Consider the following 12,930-nt stretch of genomic DNA (forward strand, 5'->3'; position numbering starts at 1 on the left):
TTACGTCGTAGATTTATTGATGAATGCGAGCTATAAGTCCTGAGATGTTGAATAATGTGAGAGCAAAATTCGAACAAAATCTTTATTGTTGCATGGAGCAAAATGGCGCACATTTTCAACATTCACTCTAAATTTCCTATGTGAGTTACCCTTATTAGGTGTTACTTTTTTTTGTGTGCTTTAAAAACAATTATTGGGATTTATTAACCCTAAAACAGTTTTTTAAACTTTTCTGTGTCAGGTTGTATTCGTTGTGTAGGTTTTTAGTATGATTCACTTTTTTATCAGAAGCATAAAATATCCACGTCAAAAGGCAACCTTTTGACGTAACCCGGTCAGGGATAGTCAACTTAGTTATGATGATATTTTTTGGAGTGAAACGTCGAAAAGAAGTTATAAGTGGTACATATGTAAATGCAGGATTCATAATGTGTTGAAAAATTCAGGTCCGTATTGGAAAAAAATGTATGAAGGTGGCCCTGAGAAAAAAACGTCGTATTAAAAATAGAATGTGTTTCTATAGTAATAAAGATACCAAATCATCGAAATTGACGATTTCAATTTTCCTCGATTATTTTGATAGTCTGGATTTATAAATTCCATTGCATTGTAAAAAGTACATTGTCTGTTCAATTTAACCAAACCGTATCTTCTACCGTTAGCGAGATAGCGATAGTGAGCAATTCAATTTTCGTCACCCGGTATAGCTAGTCCACTTTGTAAATTCTTCATATCCTCCGTAAAAATATGGACAGATTGCATTTGAATAAATAATAGCCCGTTTGAATAACAAGCAAATATACCTACTCGGCTGCATAATTTGAAGGCTTAAATAATAGAACAATAACGTTAACTTACAGAACAATGAGGAATTCCACATTAGCTATTTAAATGATTTAGTTCCGTAGGTACAATGTCCCGGAGAGTATTCAAATAATGCAGTTGACGATATCAATAGTTATCGAAAAGTGAAAACGAATCGGCAATGTCTATTCGTTCGGAACAAAGAAAGTGTGTACATGCAGGAAACCCTCATTGAGTGCAAAAGTTTTCTAGTTATTTATAGGGGCCTTTGTACTGAGATCATTGTCTGTCAATGAAATGAAATACCGATACTGAAAGAAAATGCATAACTTATTGAAGTAACATTTTATTGTGTAATTTTCACTGTACAATTTCCAAAAAAACGTGTTTCGCTATATGATGCCTGTTCAAAAAACAAGTTGAATTTTCATTTTTCTATGTTGGCCCCTTCAAAGTAGTCCTCCTCAGATATAATAAATACGCTTGTGCCAGCCTTTTTTCCAATGCTTGATATGCACTTTTTGGTATGTCCTTGAACTGTCTCAGCGAATTGGTTTTTTCTCCTCAATCGTCGCAGAACACCGTCCTTTCATGTGTTTTCAATCTTGGGAACAGGAAAAAGTCGCAGGGGACCAAATCTGTTGTTTTCGGCCAAAAACGAACGATTGGAAAGCTTGTACTACTTGTAAACAGTTTTCTGACTAAGAGTTAGGTTAGGTTAGGTCCAAAGTGAGTGGGTCATTCGACCCTCCACCACAACCCGCAAGGGTTTATTGTGGCTCACACTTATTCGCACTCAACCAAATAAATCCAGCTTCTCGACGAAGTCGATTAGTTTGTATGGTGATTGGTCTTTCAGGTCAGATGGTGAGAGTACGGCTCTGCCAAACTCTAAAAACCTGATGAGGTCCCCAGCGGGGCAGGCACAAAGTATATGCTCTGGTGTTTCATTGTTAATGAGATAGTCGGATAGTCAAGGTGCAAGATTCCCGCCTTGATACACGCGACAACCTTCCCATATGAGGGTTTTTGCCTGTCAGCCACACTTGATCATGCCTTAGATTCAACCGTGCAGGGCTTTTTCGCCTCTGGTTTTGGTGAATCATCACTTGAGGGCAAACGTTTGCTAATATGCTCGCGGAGGGGGTGTTCCTCCACCTGAGAAAGATTCTGCGTACGCCGCTCAAGAATTTGGTGCATGGCGGTTTTATAAGGTACATCGCTCTTGAGAAGACGACTCAGTTGTTTCCTGGCTGCACCACCAAACCTTTTTTCTTTAGGTTCAGTGATTGGATCAGGAGTTGAAGAGTTGGGAAGCTCTCACTTCTAAACTAAATTTACAGGGAGGTCAGTTGGAGACGTGAACTCGACATCCATCTCCTCTGTAGACTTGCTCCTGAACTAAATTTACAGGGAGGTCAATGGGAGTCGTAAACTCTACATCCTCCTCCTCTGTAGAGTCGCTCCTGAACTGAATTTACAGGGAGGTCAGTTGGAGTCGTGAACTCGACATCCATCTCCTCTGTAGACTCGCTCTTAATATAAATTTACGGGAAGTTCAATTGGAGTCGTAAACTCGACATCCATCAACTCCTGAACTAAATTTACAGGGAGGTCAGTTGATGTTTTAAACTCGACATCCATCTCCTCTGTAGACAGGATGATCAGTTGATGTTTCAAACTCGACATCCATCTCCTCTGTAGACTCGCTCCTGAACTAAATTTACAGGGAGGTCAGTTGATGTCTTAAACTCGACATCCATCTTCTTTGTAGACTCGCCCCTCACCTAAATTTACAGGGAGGTCAGTTGAAGTTTTTTAGTTTAGTTTTGAAGTTTTTAGTTTTTAAGTTTAATCTGTCCATAAAAGCTAAGGAAAGAAGGTCAATCACGGCAGAGCCACACATTACCGTGACAAGGCAATTATACGACGAAGGTATCTCGAAGGTGATACAACTTGTTGCCTTGGATTCGCAACCGTAGGGGTAGAGGTTACACGGGAAGATGATCTCACATTCCGGCCTGTTGCAATCTCATTTTCTTCGCGAGCTTCAATCAGTGCTGTAGAAGGCAGATGAGTTGATATTAAGTTAGTTTAAATATTTTCCTTGTCCAAGGTCAACTCATTATCATCGTTTGATTGTTGATCAGGTCTATCAGTCACTTATGAAGACACACATTCTACCTTCCTAAATATATTCGAGTTTAAGGGATAAATTCCTGTTTTCAATCCTTGTATTATATTCTGTTTTGCTAGGGGTAGCATTCATGGCTATGCGGTATCTAGTTTTAAAAGGCCCATATACTATGACATCGAGTGGTTGCAGTTTATGACTGCAGTGCGGTGGGAATGTAACTATAATGATTGAGTTCTGTCTGGCAAATTCAACCACTCTGAGACTCACATGAGAGCTGTGATTGTCCATTAATATCAATGGTGGATTGTCCTTTGATGGCTTATTACGCATCACAAAGTATTCAAGCGCTTTAGCAAAACAATACTCAGTATCCATCCAGAATAGAAAAGGGGAACTCCCGTATTCCAGGAAGAAATGATAAATCAGACAGCAAATAGCAAAATAAAGGAACAATTTTTACCACAAAAAATCCGATGTTCAAAGTGCTTGTAATAAATTAATTTTGAGTTAGTTATGAGTTCCACGATACTAATGATATTTTGGTGTCATTCAAATTTGATAGAGAAGCAAGAACCAATTGAAAAGATGGCATTCAAAAAGACAGGTCGAAAAACACCTATAAACTGAAAGAAGAAGACCCAAAGAGAACCAAAAGTGGATTTTCAAAAGGAAATTAGATGGATAAGTAGAAAACAAAAAATCTGTTTTCTGAAAATATTCTCCTTTTAATCCATAAAAACAAACATATTTTTCAAATTAGCATTATGAATCGTCGTAAAAGGTTTGTTTATAGATATATCTCATCGTGAAAATTTATTGAATCTGTGAATGCAAATTTCTTACTTTCTTTCGATATATCCTATTATTTTGAGGTCTACGACCGGCTTGACCCGCGATTTTCTTTTCAGATTACTCAATCGACCAATTGAAATATGTCATCGTTTCGTTTCACGCAAATTTCCCCTTTTCATCAGTCAGCTCACGTCCAGCTCGACAGACCAAAAAATCTGGCGCATTGTCCATATCGCACGTGGTTCGCATCTAATTACTCACTCTGTATAATCGACGACGATCGACCCATCCTTGCGAGCGGCCGGTATAACTGTGCATGAAAAACGAAGAAGGCCAGGAATGATTGAAAGATCGTTTTATCGGGACGACAAATCGATGTCGCGCCTCCTGGAACATGACGGTCGCTCTGTTTATTTTGTCCCGAACGTCGTGCGATAACGGGTTATCCCTGGCTGAGTCGGCTGACTCGGTGTCATGTTCTTCTAGCCACGGGCGGTCGCTTCAACTTGTAGCCAGAGATCCGACTTGGCCGCGGTACAGTTGTTCGTTGCGATCGTATGTAGGTGGCTGTGAAATTCAGCTTTTGACAGATCGTCACACGCGTGCATACGAATCTTGCGGTAATCGGTTTGTAGAGTATTGTTTGTCGTTTTTTCGCTATTTGGTTTTTGTTTCGGCTTTGCGGTCGTTCTTCTATTACTATTAGATTGATATTGAATGTTTTGTGCTTGAATTGTTTATGTAGTGTTGTAGTTGGTTGTTGTTTTGCTACTATGTGAATTTGCTTCGCTTTTTTCACTGGATTAATTTTCTGTTTATTTTGAAATCATGTTGAAGATTCAGATGCTGGAACAGCTGGTCACGAACGAGGATACAGAGAATTCACGGTAAGTGGGTGCTGAATGCAGAGTTCTAAGAGAAGATACTTTTTTGAGGAAAAAAGCGGAATAACCTAACAGCATTTTCCTGTGACTTCTACCAAGACTTGTTAATTACGCAGTTTTATAAGTATATTTCAAATTCCATTCAAAACAATTTCGGATGGGTCTTATATGACTTCCTGAATAAAATAAACTCTTTGAAAAGTGGATTGAAAATGCTTCGTTCAATTAGTACTTTGATTTTTAATTATTTTCTATCCTGTTTTCATCGGGAATTAATGTAACATTGGATTATCAAAAAGGTGGTTAACGAGAATGTGAGTATGAGTATAAAAACGTCATACAGACTCTTTTTTCAAAATAAGCCAGCCTGAGAAATTGTTGGAGATGAACTTCATAATTTTTGCATGTATGGATCCACTTCAGAATCTAGAAAATATGCATTGATGTGTCCTAGTGACCTATATTTTCCGCGTGGAATTTCATAAAATTCTCTGGAACGAAGTAGTAAATCTATTGAGTACATTAGGACGTGGTGATTCGTATTACTGGGCGATGTTGCCATACCTCAAAGGTAAATTTTCGTTTTGTGGACACCCGGCGATTTTGAAAAAAATTTTAACTGTACTTACGTATTTTAATGCGTAGATTACGAATCCGAAAGAAAAAAGCGGCGCTCTCCCTTATTTAAAAAGTTACGGCCCTTCAAAGTTCTGAAAAGGGCAACTTTTCAGCCTTCTTTTTCACCAAATAAACTATTTAAAAACACAAGCATTTATTCACTAGGTCACCTTTACACCGTATTCCTACTTTTTTCACTTCAATAATCAACATTTTTTCTTATAAAAAACTTAATTTAAAAACGAATGCTTCTCCTGGTGACACTCTTATACTTGTGGGTTAGATACTAGTGACATTTCAGAAAAAAGCGGTTGGTATTTGTCGTCACCTACTATTTTAAATTCGTAGATTTGCCGCGGCTGAGGCCCCAATTGGTATTTGAAAAAATCCTTTCTTGTTGCACATCTACAACGTAAAACTAATCTGCATACAGAATTTCAGCCTCTAAAAATATAGCGGTACGGAGAAGCAGTGATGAATAGGTAATTTATTTTCATATGTGAACGCTCCTCTTTTATCCCCACGAGGGCGGGGGGTTCCCTAGTTGGAAAATTTAAAAATTATTTCTTAATGCCCATCTACAACATAAAACGAACCTACATAAAAAATTTCAGCCTCTGAAAATATAGCGGTACGGAGAAACAGTGATGAATAGGTAATTTTCATATGTAAACGCACCCCTTTTATCTCCAGAGGGGGTCCCCAGTTGGAAAAATTAAAAACCCTTTTTTACTGCAGATCTATAACATAAAACAAACCTACATACAAAATTTCAGCCTTTGAAAATATAGCGGTACGGAGAAACAGTGATGAATAGGTAATTTTCATATGTAGACGCTACCACTGAACTATTTCAAAATCCGTCCTTGGTGAGTATATAAGACCTCAGAAGCACCTGCATACCAAATCTCGATTGGAAGATCCGAGTAAACCGGGAAAAGACTCAGGCGATAACCATGGGAAGATTACTATCTTCTCCGGCCAGAAAAGTGAGAATCTCTGGAAGGGAGCTTGACTGGCAAGCGCGGGTAAAGTACCTCGGCCTTTTAATAGACCGTAGGCTCACTTGGAACCCGCACATTATGTACGTTAAATCTAAGATCGAGGGTCGGATAGCCAGTCTGTACCCTCTGATCAATAGAAAATCCAAAATGAGTTTAAAGAACAAAATTACGATCTACAACACGATGTTCAAGCCTGTCATCATGTACGCTTCAGGCGTCTGGGGACAAGCGGCTCCGTCCAACATTTCCATTTTGGAAAGGTTGCAAAATAAGTTAATCAGGATGATTGTGAATGCTCCTTGGTTTGTGCGGAATGAAGCCATCCGCAGAGATTAGCAGCTGCCTTCCATTCGGCAGTCCATTCAGTCGAGGAATGAGAGAGTTTTCGAAAAAACGGAAACTCATGAAAACCCGTTAGTTAGGGAAGCCACAGATTATGCTGTAGACGACCCCTCCCGATATAGAAGGCCCCGACACTCTGTCGAATGAGGCCCTCATGTCCCCCGTTAACGAACGAAAAACTTTTTCATCCACCCCACCCCAGCCAGGTAGGGGTATCCCGTGAAGGGCGGCACTGATGTCTTAGGACTTCATGCCGTCATCTATCAGTTGTGTACCCATTGGTCCCTCTCAAGACCAATGATCAGGGGAGCTGGTCTCCAAACCTGGAAGAAGTGACGATGATGGCATTCTGCATACCAAATTTTAGCTTCCTAGTACTTACCAGTATGGAGAAATAGAGATGAATGAGTGTTAAGTGAGTGACTTTCGCATTTATAAGTATGGATGTTACATGCAGAATCTAATCTAATATATAAAAATGGATGTTTGTTGGTTGGTTGGTTGTTAAGTGATAAACTTCTACATCGCTCGACCGATCGTGATGAAACTTGACATGTATAAGTAATTTTTCATAGAGAAGGTTTTCAGGCTATCAATTTTACTGCAACTCGCCACTAGATGGCGCTGTAGAACAATTTTATGAAAGCACTGTTCTATAACGCTGTACTAGTACTAGTAATCAATAAAGTGCTGACGAATATTATGAATTCAATCCAAAATCATAACATAGGATAGTTCCGAGGGTATTTCACTATCAGTGGTTTAAAAAATGAAAGCCATTATTCATTCAGAAGTAAGGTTGTTTGGAACAGTAGTCATATTGTTACGTTTTAATTATTTGTGTCAGTTTGTGGACTTTTGGATAGGAGTATATTTATAATATTCTATTGTCCAATATCGTGGATTTTTCTTTTTTTTTTCAAATCAATAATGAGTTCTGCTAGACTTTTTGATAGCCTAACCGTTAAACTAGAAAATCAAATCAAAATCCTGGACTATACAGAACTTTTAGACTGTCTCATCAGTTAATGACAAAAATGTAGTTATTTCATGCAGAAACGGTAAAACCAGAAATTTTTGATTTGAAAGGGTTATATTTTTAGGAGTGATTAATTTTTTGGGAAAGAAAGTTTTTGGCTTTCTACTACTCCATCTGATACAAAAAAATGGATGAGAGAATCTTCTCTCATCCATTTTTTTGTATCAGATGGAGTAGTAGAAAGCCAAAAACTTTCTTTCCCAGAAATTTTTATTTTGGAAATATTCTTCAAGTGGTATGTCAGAAATAGAAATACACTAAAAAGTTTTGGCTCATTTTAAATTTCTATCCCGGTTCGTATCTCATCTTATCTCAGTCAGTTGGTTCTGTTTAAAAAATGTATTGCTCTGCATTCAATTTAATATCTGTTGAGTGCTTACTTCAGGCTCAGAAGTAAGATTGGGGATAATTTACATTGAGTATTTCAGATTTACTTATTTATCGTTCCAAAAAAATAATAAACAGAGAATCGATAATAGTAGTCTAAAATGAGCCCAAAATTATAACGTTCGGAGTCATGCTTAATGAAATTGCCTGGGTTCTGAGCTTTATGTTAAACTAGCGATCCCAAAATAATATCTTCTATAAAATAAACTTTCAATCTGACTGAAACAAAAAACTGGCGAGAGTTCCCTTTCTCTCTGTCTCTTTCTCTCAAAATTAAAGAAGATTGCTTTCCACTCGGGCGCATTTGTCCAGGCACCTCCTACCAAATTGACGTCAATTTGACAGAAGCTTCGTCAGGGGGGGGGGGCGCAGCGGTCTTGCTTGAAGCAATGCTACCAACATATATAAAAGTCCCGCGATAGCACATGGCATCCGAGTACCTTCTTTGTGGACGAACGTTATCGGCACGTCCGTCCACTACCACGGCCACCACGAAACTCCTGGCGAGAGTTCATTTCATATATATACACATATGTCAATTCACGTTTCAGTACGGAATTTCAGTACGAGAGGTTTTGTTATAATAAGAAAAGAGGGGTGATGAAAAATATTACATCACTATGAATCCCGATCTGAATCCCCATTAAGGACTCTGTCATTCGAAATTATAATTCAACTGCATATTTGCGTGAATTTTCTCATTGTTAATATACCGTTATTTTCAGCTAGCTACTCCTGAATTCCAAAGTAACGTTTATATCATTTTTGATATTCTCTGAACACTCTTATCGAATCGAATGACATTTCTCTATTGTGTTGAGTGTTTGAAGTTCACGGAATATGCTTTTTATCTTTAGGTTACAAATTCCAATGCACGTAATCACTTGAACTTCCTTTCAACTTCCTGCCTTTTAGAAAAGTGACATTCTGTTGATTGATGCGATTTTTTATGGCTGTCGGAATGAATGATATTCTGTTTCAGTGTTTGTCTCTGAAAAGAGAGTAAAGCTGTCTTCACTGATAAAGAAATTCATTATAAAGTCAACATTATAAACAAGACATCAGCGAAGAAATCGTCAACATATCATTTGTGTGAATAATAGCTACTTCATTATGATATATGATTGATCAACGTATTCAGTATTCGGGCCTCTAAGTTTCCTTTATATTACATGCGATTTAGAGAAACTTAGAGGCTCGAATTTCATGGATCTCATTGATCGTGATTGAACGTATATGTTGATGTGAATTTTCTGTAGATTATTTTCCGAAGGATTTTAATTTTTTTATGTTTTTTCTTATGTTCAATACCATTCTTCACGTTATCAAAATTGAGTTTCCTCAAAAACTGCCTTTACCAAAATAACTTTTTTCCTCTTTCCGAAAGGTTTCATCGCCTCAAAACATGTTAATTTATTTCGAATTTATTTTTGAAATTTCGTTTTAATTTTTAATGAAGTTTTTTGAAACTAGTTTCATATAACTTCTGAACCGGTACATATTCACCTTTACAACCCAATATTTTGGAAAAGGAATGGAGAAATTTTTTTTAACTGATGAACATTTTATTAAAACAACGATAAAAATAAAATAAAAACAACAATAAAAATTAATTGGCGCTCCGGGGCGACTTCATTGATTCCAGTGGCGCATTTGCTTTTTCAGCTGCAGGAAAATCCGGAAAAACCTGCAGCACCACATCATCTGAAGATCTTGATCTAACAATGTCCTCTCTCTTATAAAACAAAATGTAGGGTGTCTCCAGGAGAAATTATATTTTGAGTGAGAAAATCAGTATTCTATTTGAGAAGATCAAGAAAAAAATGTTTTCTTATTACGATCCACCCAGTATTGAAAAAAAATTCAATACTTCCTTCAAGCAAACATTGAAAAAAGATTTTGGTCAAATTATTATTCCATAATTGAAAAGCTACATTGTTAAAATATCTTCATAGCAAAACGGCAGTTGTTAGAATGAGGTTTAATTGAAAATACATCAACTTTTTGGCGTTATTTTTGACATAACATCTGAATCGCTCAGTACTTATGTACCAATATAATAATATATTTTTTGACGGAATCTGAGAATGGTGAAAATATATCTCATCCTATTTTTGGAATATTTCGAAGAAGCTCAGTGAACTGATATCCAAAACTATTACACGAAACAGTGTTTGATTAACTCTTCTTCTTCATCTCAAATATACAATATAAGATTTATGTGACACACACTGTAGGTATGATTGTTGTTTTTCAGTGGTTTATTTATTCATCGCAATTCGTTTTTTTCTCGTTTTTCTCAGATAGTGCAAAGATGAAATTTCTAAAGAAGTTCAATAAAAAACTGTTCCACAGAAAATGACTTTGGTTCCATATGTACTTAAGAAAAATAATTGTGATAGATGTCGAAACTTTTAGAGTCTGGTAAAACTATTTGAAAAAATATTCAGTGTTTCAAGTGTGTGAAAATAATTGAAAACGATTGTTCGTTATTCATAATTTGTTTCATCCGTGAGCATTTCCTATATCAATTAGGTCGGTTTAATTTGTGGTATTTGTAAACGAGAACACGATAATGAGTAGCGCAAAAAACTAAGAGTAGCCAAACTATTAGCATAATTAGTTGGAAATGGATTTTTTAATAAATATTGATAATTTTGTCCTCGTTTTTCATGCAGGTATGTTGATCCGTAAGTGATGGCGATGAGAAATTTGACCTTTGAAAGGAAAATCACTTTCTACGTGTCTTTGCAGTTCTCACTGCTACTGCGTAAGTGGGTGTAAAAAGTATTGCATTGATTGTATCAGTGGTATCATTTGGTACATACCGAGGTACACACCTCTTGGAATAACGACAAACATTGTAACTTCTTATTCGCTCTTCATCCAATAAGAAACAAATTGTGGTTTCTTACGTTCAATTTTACATTGATAAATAATAATCGATATTTAAGTAAAGTTATTGTATCAAATTAGTGTTGAATTCAGAAAAATGAAGCAGTTATAATAAAAAAGTATGAATAATGATTTTTATTGAAAACCCTATTCAGTGAAATGTTCACTATAAAATTGGTAAAATCTTAATGCTATCTAAACATCGCTGTACTATACAGGGACTTCCTCAATTTATATAATTCTTCGTTCATGTATTAGCCGTTTGTTCCATTCGACCACGGAGTAATAGCCCTGATTTTATTCTCTTCAATAGTGATTCCTCTATTCTGATAATATCTTACTTCTCTTTATGTTATTTACTAACTGCTATGTATTTAATATTTACCTGGTTTCTATATTTACTTATTATGTGATATGGTGAACAACGTACTGTTTCAAATGAGACATTTCTCGATCCATATCTTTCAATAAGAATATATAGGTAAAGCCCGTCGTCATGTACCTGTATCAACAATATCAAACAATTTCCACCTATTCTGTAGCCAAAGCATGGTGAACGACCTTAGACTTTCCCGGTCTACGAAACCGAGTATGTGAAACATGTTCCTAGAAACGTTTTTAAAAGGTTCGCTTAGTTTGCCCAACATACATTCTATCAAATCCTCACGGCTTATTTAGTTAATTTCTTTTTTCGACATCCTGTTTCTCAGGTTGGCCATCACTTATTGGATGGAACGATTAGTTTTGAAAGCAGACTTCTAAGTGGCTTTCAAAAATTTGGATTTATCCGTTGGTGTATTTTGATTTATGTGGAAGATCTGTTAACTGTGAGTCAGGAATACCTATATCTGAAAGTGCTAGTATAGACAAGCCTGATAAAGCTATTGAAATTCTCACAATAAAGTGTTTCTTGAATACGTTACGGATTTTCATCAAGTATAGGCTGATTCCATCACATGTGGTAGTATTCTTCCCGAATCTATGCCATGCTGGTAAACAGAACTGCAACTACGACTTTTCAAGGCGAAGCCATTAGGTTCAGGGTCACCAGGGGCTGCCTTCAAGATGAGGTACTATCTCTCCTTCTTTGGTAGCTCCTAAATTCCTCATCGGAAAGGGTAGCTTGTAATGTCCTCCAAAGCACGTTGGACGTTGTTCACAGTAGGTGCTTGAGGGAGCAGATGTCTATCAAGCCCAGCAAAACTGTGATAATCACTTTCACCAGGAGGAAAAAATTGGACGATCTAACGCCACTTTCCCTCAATGGTGAGGTTATTCCGTTTGGAACTGAGGTGAAATATCTAGGCATTGTACTTGATAAAACTCACCTGGAATGCTCACTTGGAAAAAGTTTTACACAAATCCAGACTGTTTCTATGGACATGTCGAAGGATTTGTGGTAAAACTTGAGCTTTAGGTTCCAAACAAATCCATTGGAATTACGAGATGATTGTCGGACCAATGATCACTTATGATGCAATTGCCTGGTGGCCGAAGGCTTTACAGAAAACGGCCCAGGCAAAGCTCTCTGGCTTACAGAGACAGGCTTGTCTGGCGAACAGTGGTGCCATCAGTACCATACCGTCAACCGCCATGGATCCTTCTAGATCTATCTCCTCTCCACCTAGCCTCTCTCCTCTAGCCTCATCAAGCCTCTCTCTCCTTCTGGAGAGAGAGGCTAGATGAACTGCATATAGACTTGTGTACATTGCCAATTACCCCCATCAATTCAATGCAGACTGTTGGTTGACACTGGAAGTCACAGCATTCTGGAAATGATCTCTGACTTTATGCCTTCAACTGTCAACTACGAACTACCTTATAAAGTACTTTTTCCGAGTAGAGACAACTGGATCCTACGGGAGAAGGAATTATTAGGAGTGGATAGTTGTTGGCTCACAGATGGATCTAAAACACCTTCCGGTTCTGGTGCAGGTGTTTTCAGTCGTAGACCCAGGACGGAGATATCAATCTGCCTAGGAACCTATGCGACTAAATTTCAAGCGTAAATTTATGCTATTGAATATT

At 37.3% G+C, this 12,930-nt stretch overlaps 1 protein-coding gene across 2 annotated transcripts in view; it reads left to right on the forward strand.

Moving 5' to 3' along the window:
* The window catches only part of LOC111505570 (Rap GTPase activating protein 1), a 923,489-nt gene that overhangs the window by 157,013 nt on the left and 753,546 nt on the right, over window positions 1-12,930 (forward strand). The window contains exon 1 of one of the 2 annotated variants that reach the window (XM_074183137.1): window positions 4,289-4,620. The exons of the other annotated variant lie outside the window; for it this stretch is intronic. Coding sequence (XP_074039238.1) covers window positions 4,562-4,620 — 59 coding nt within the window. The 5' untranslated portion in view covers window positions 4,289-4,561. Of the gene's footprint in view, window positions 1-4,288; window positions 4,621-12,930 lie in introns of those variants that run through there. 2 annotated transcript variants of the gene reach the window in all.

Source organism: Leptinotarsa decemlineata, unplaced genomic scaffold (genome assembly GCF_025532065.1).
Source record: "Leptinotarsa decemlineata unplaced genomic scaffold, Ldec_3_MD MMD2_P_RNA_scaffold_2, whole genome shotgun sequence".
Taxonomy (NCBI): Eukaryota; Metazoa; Arthropoda; class Insecta; order Coleoptera; family Chrysomelidae; genus Leptinotarsa; species Leptinotarsa decemlineata.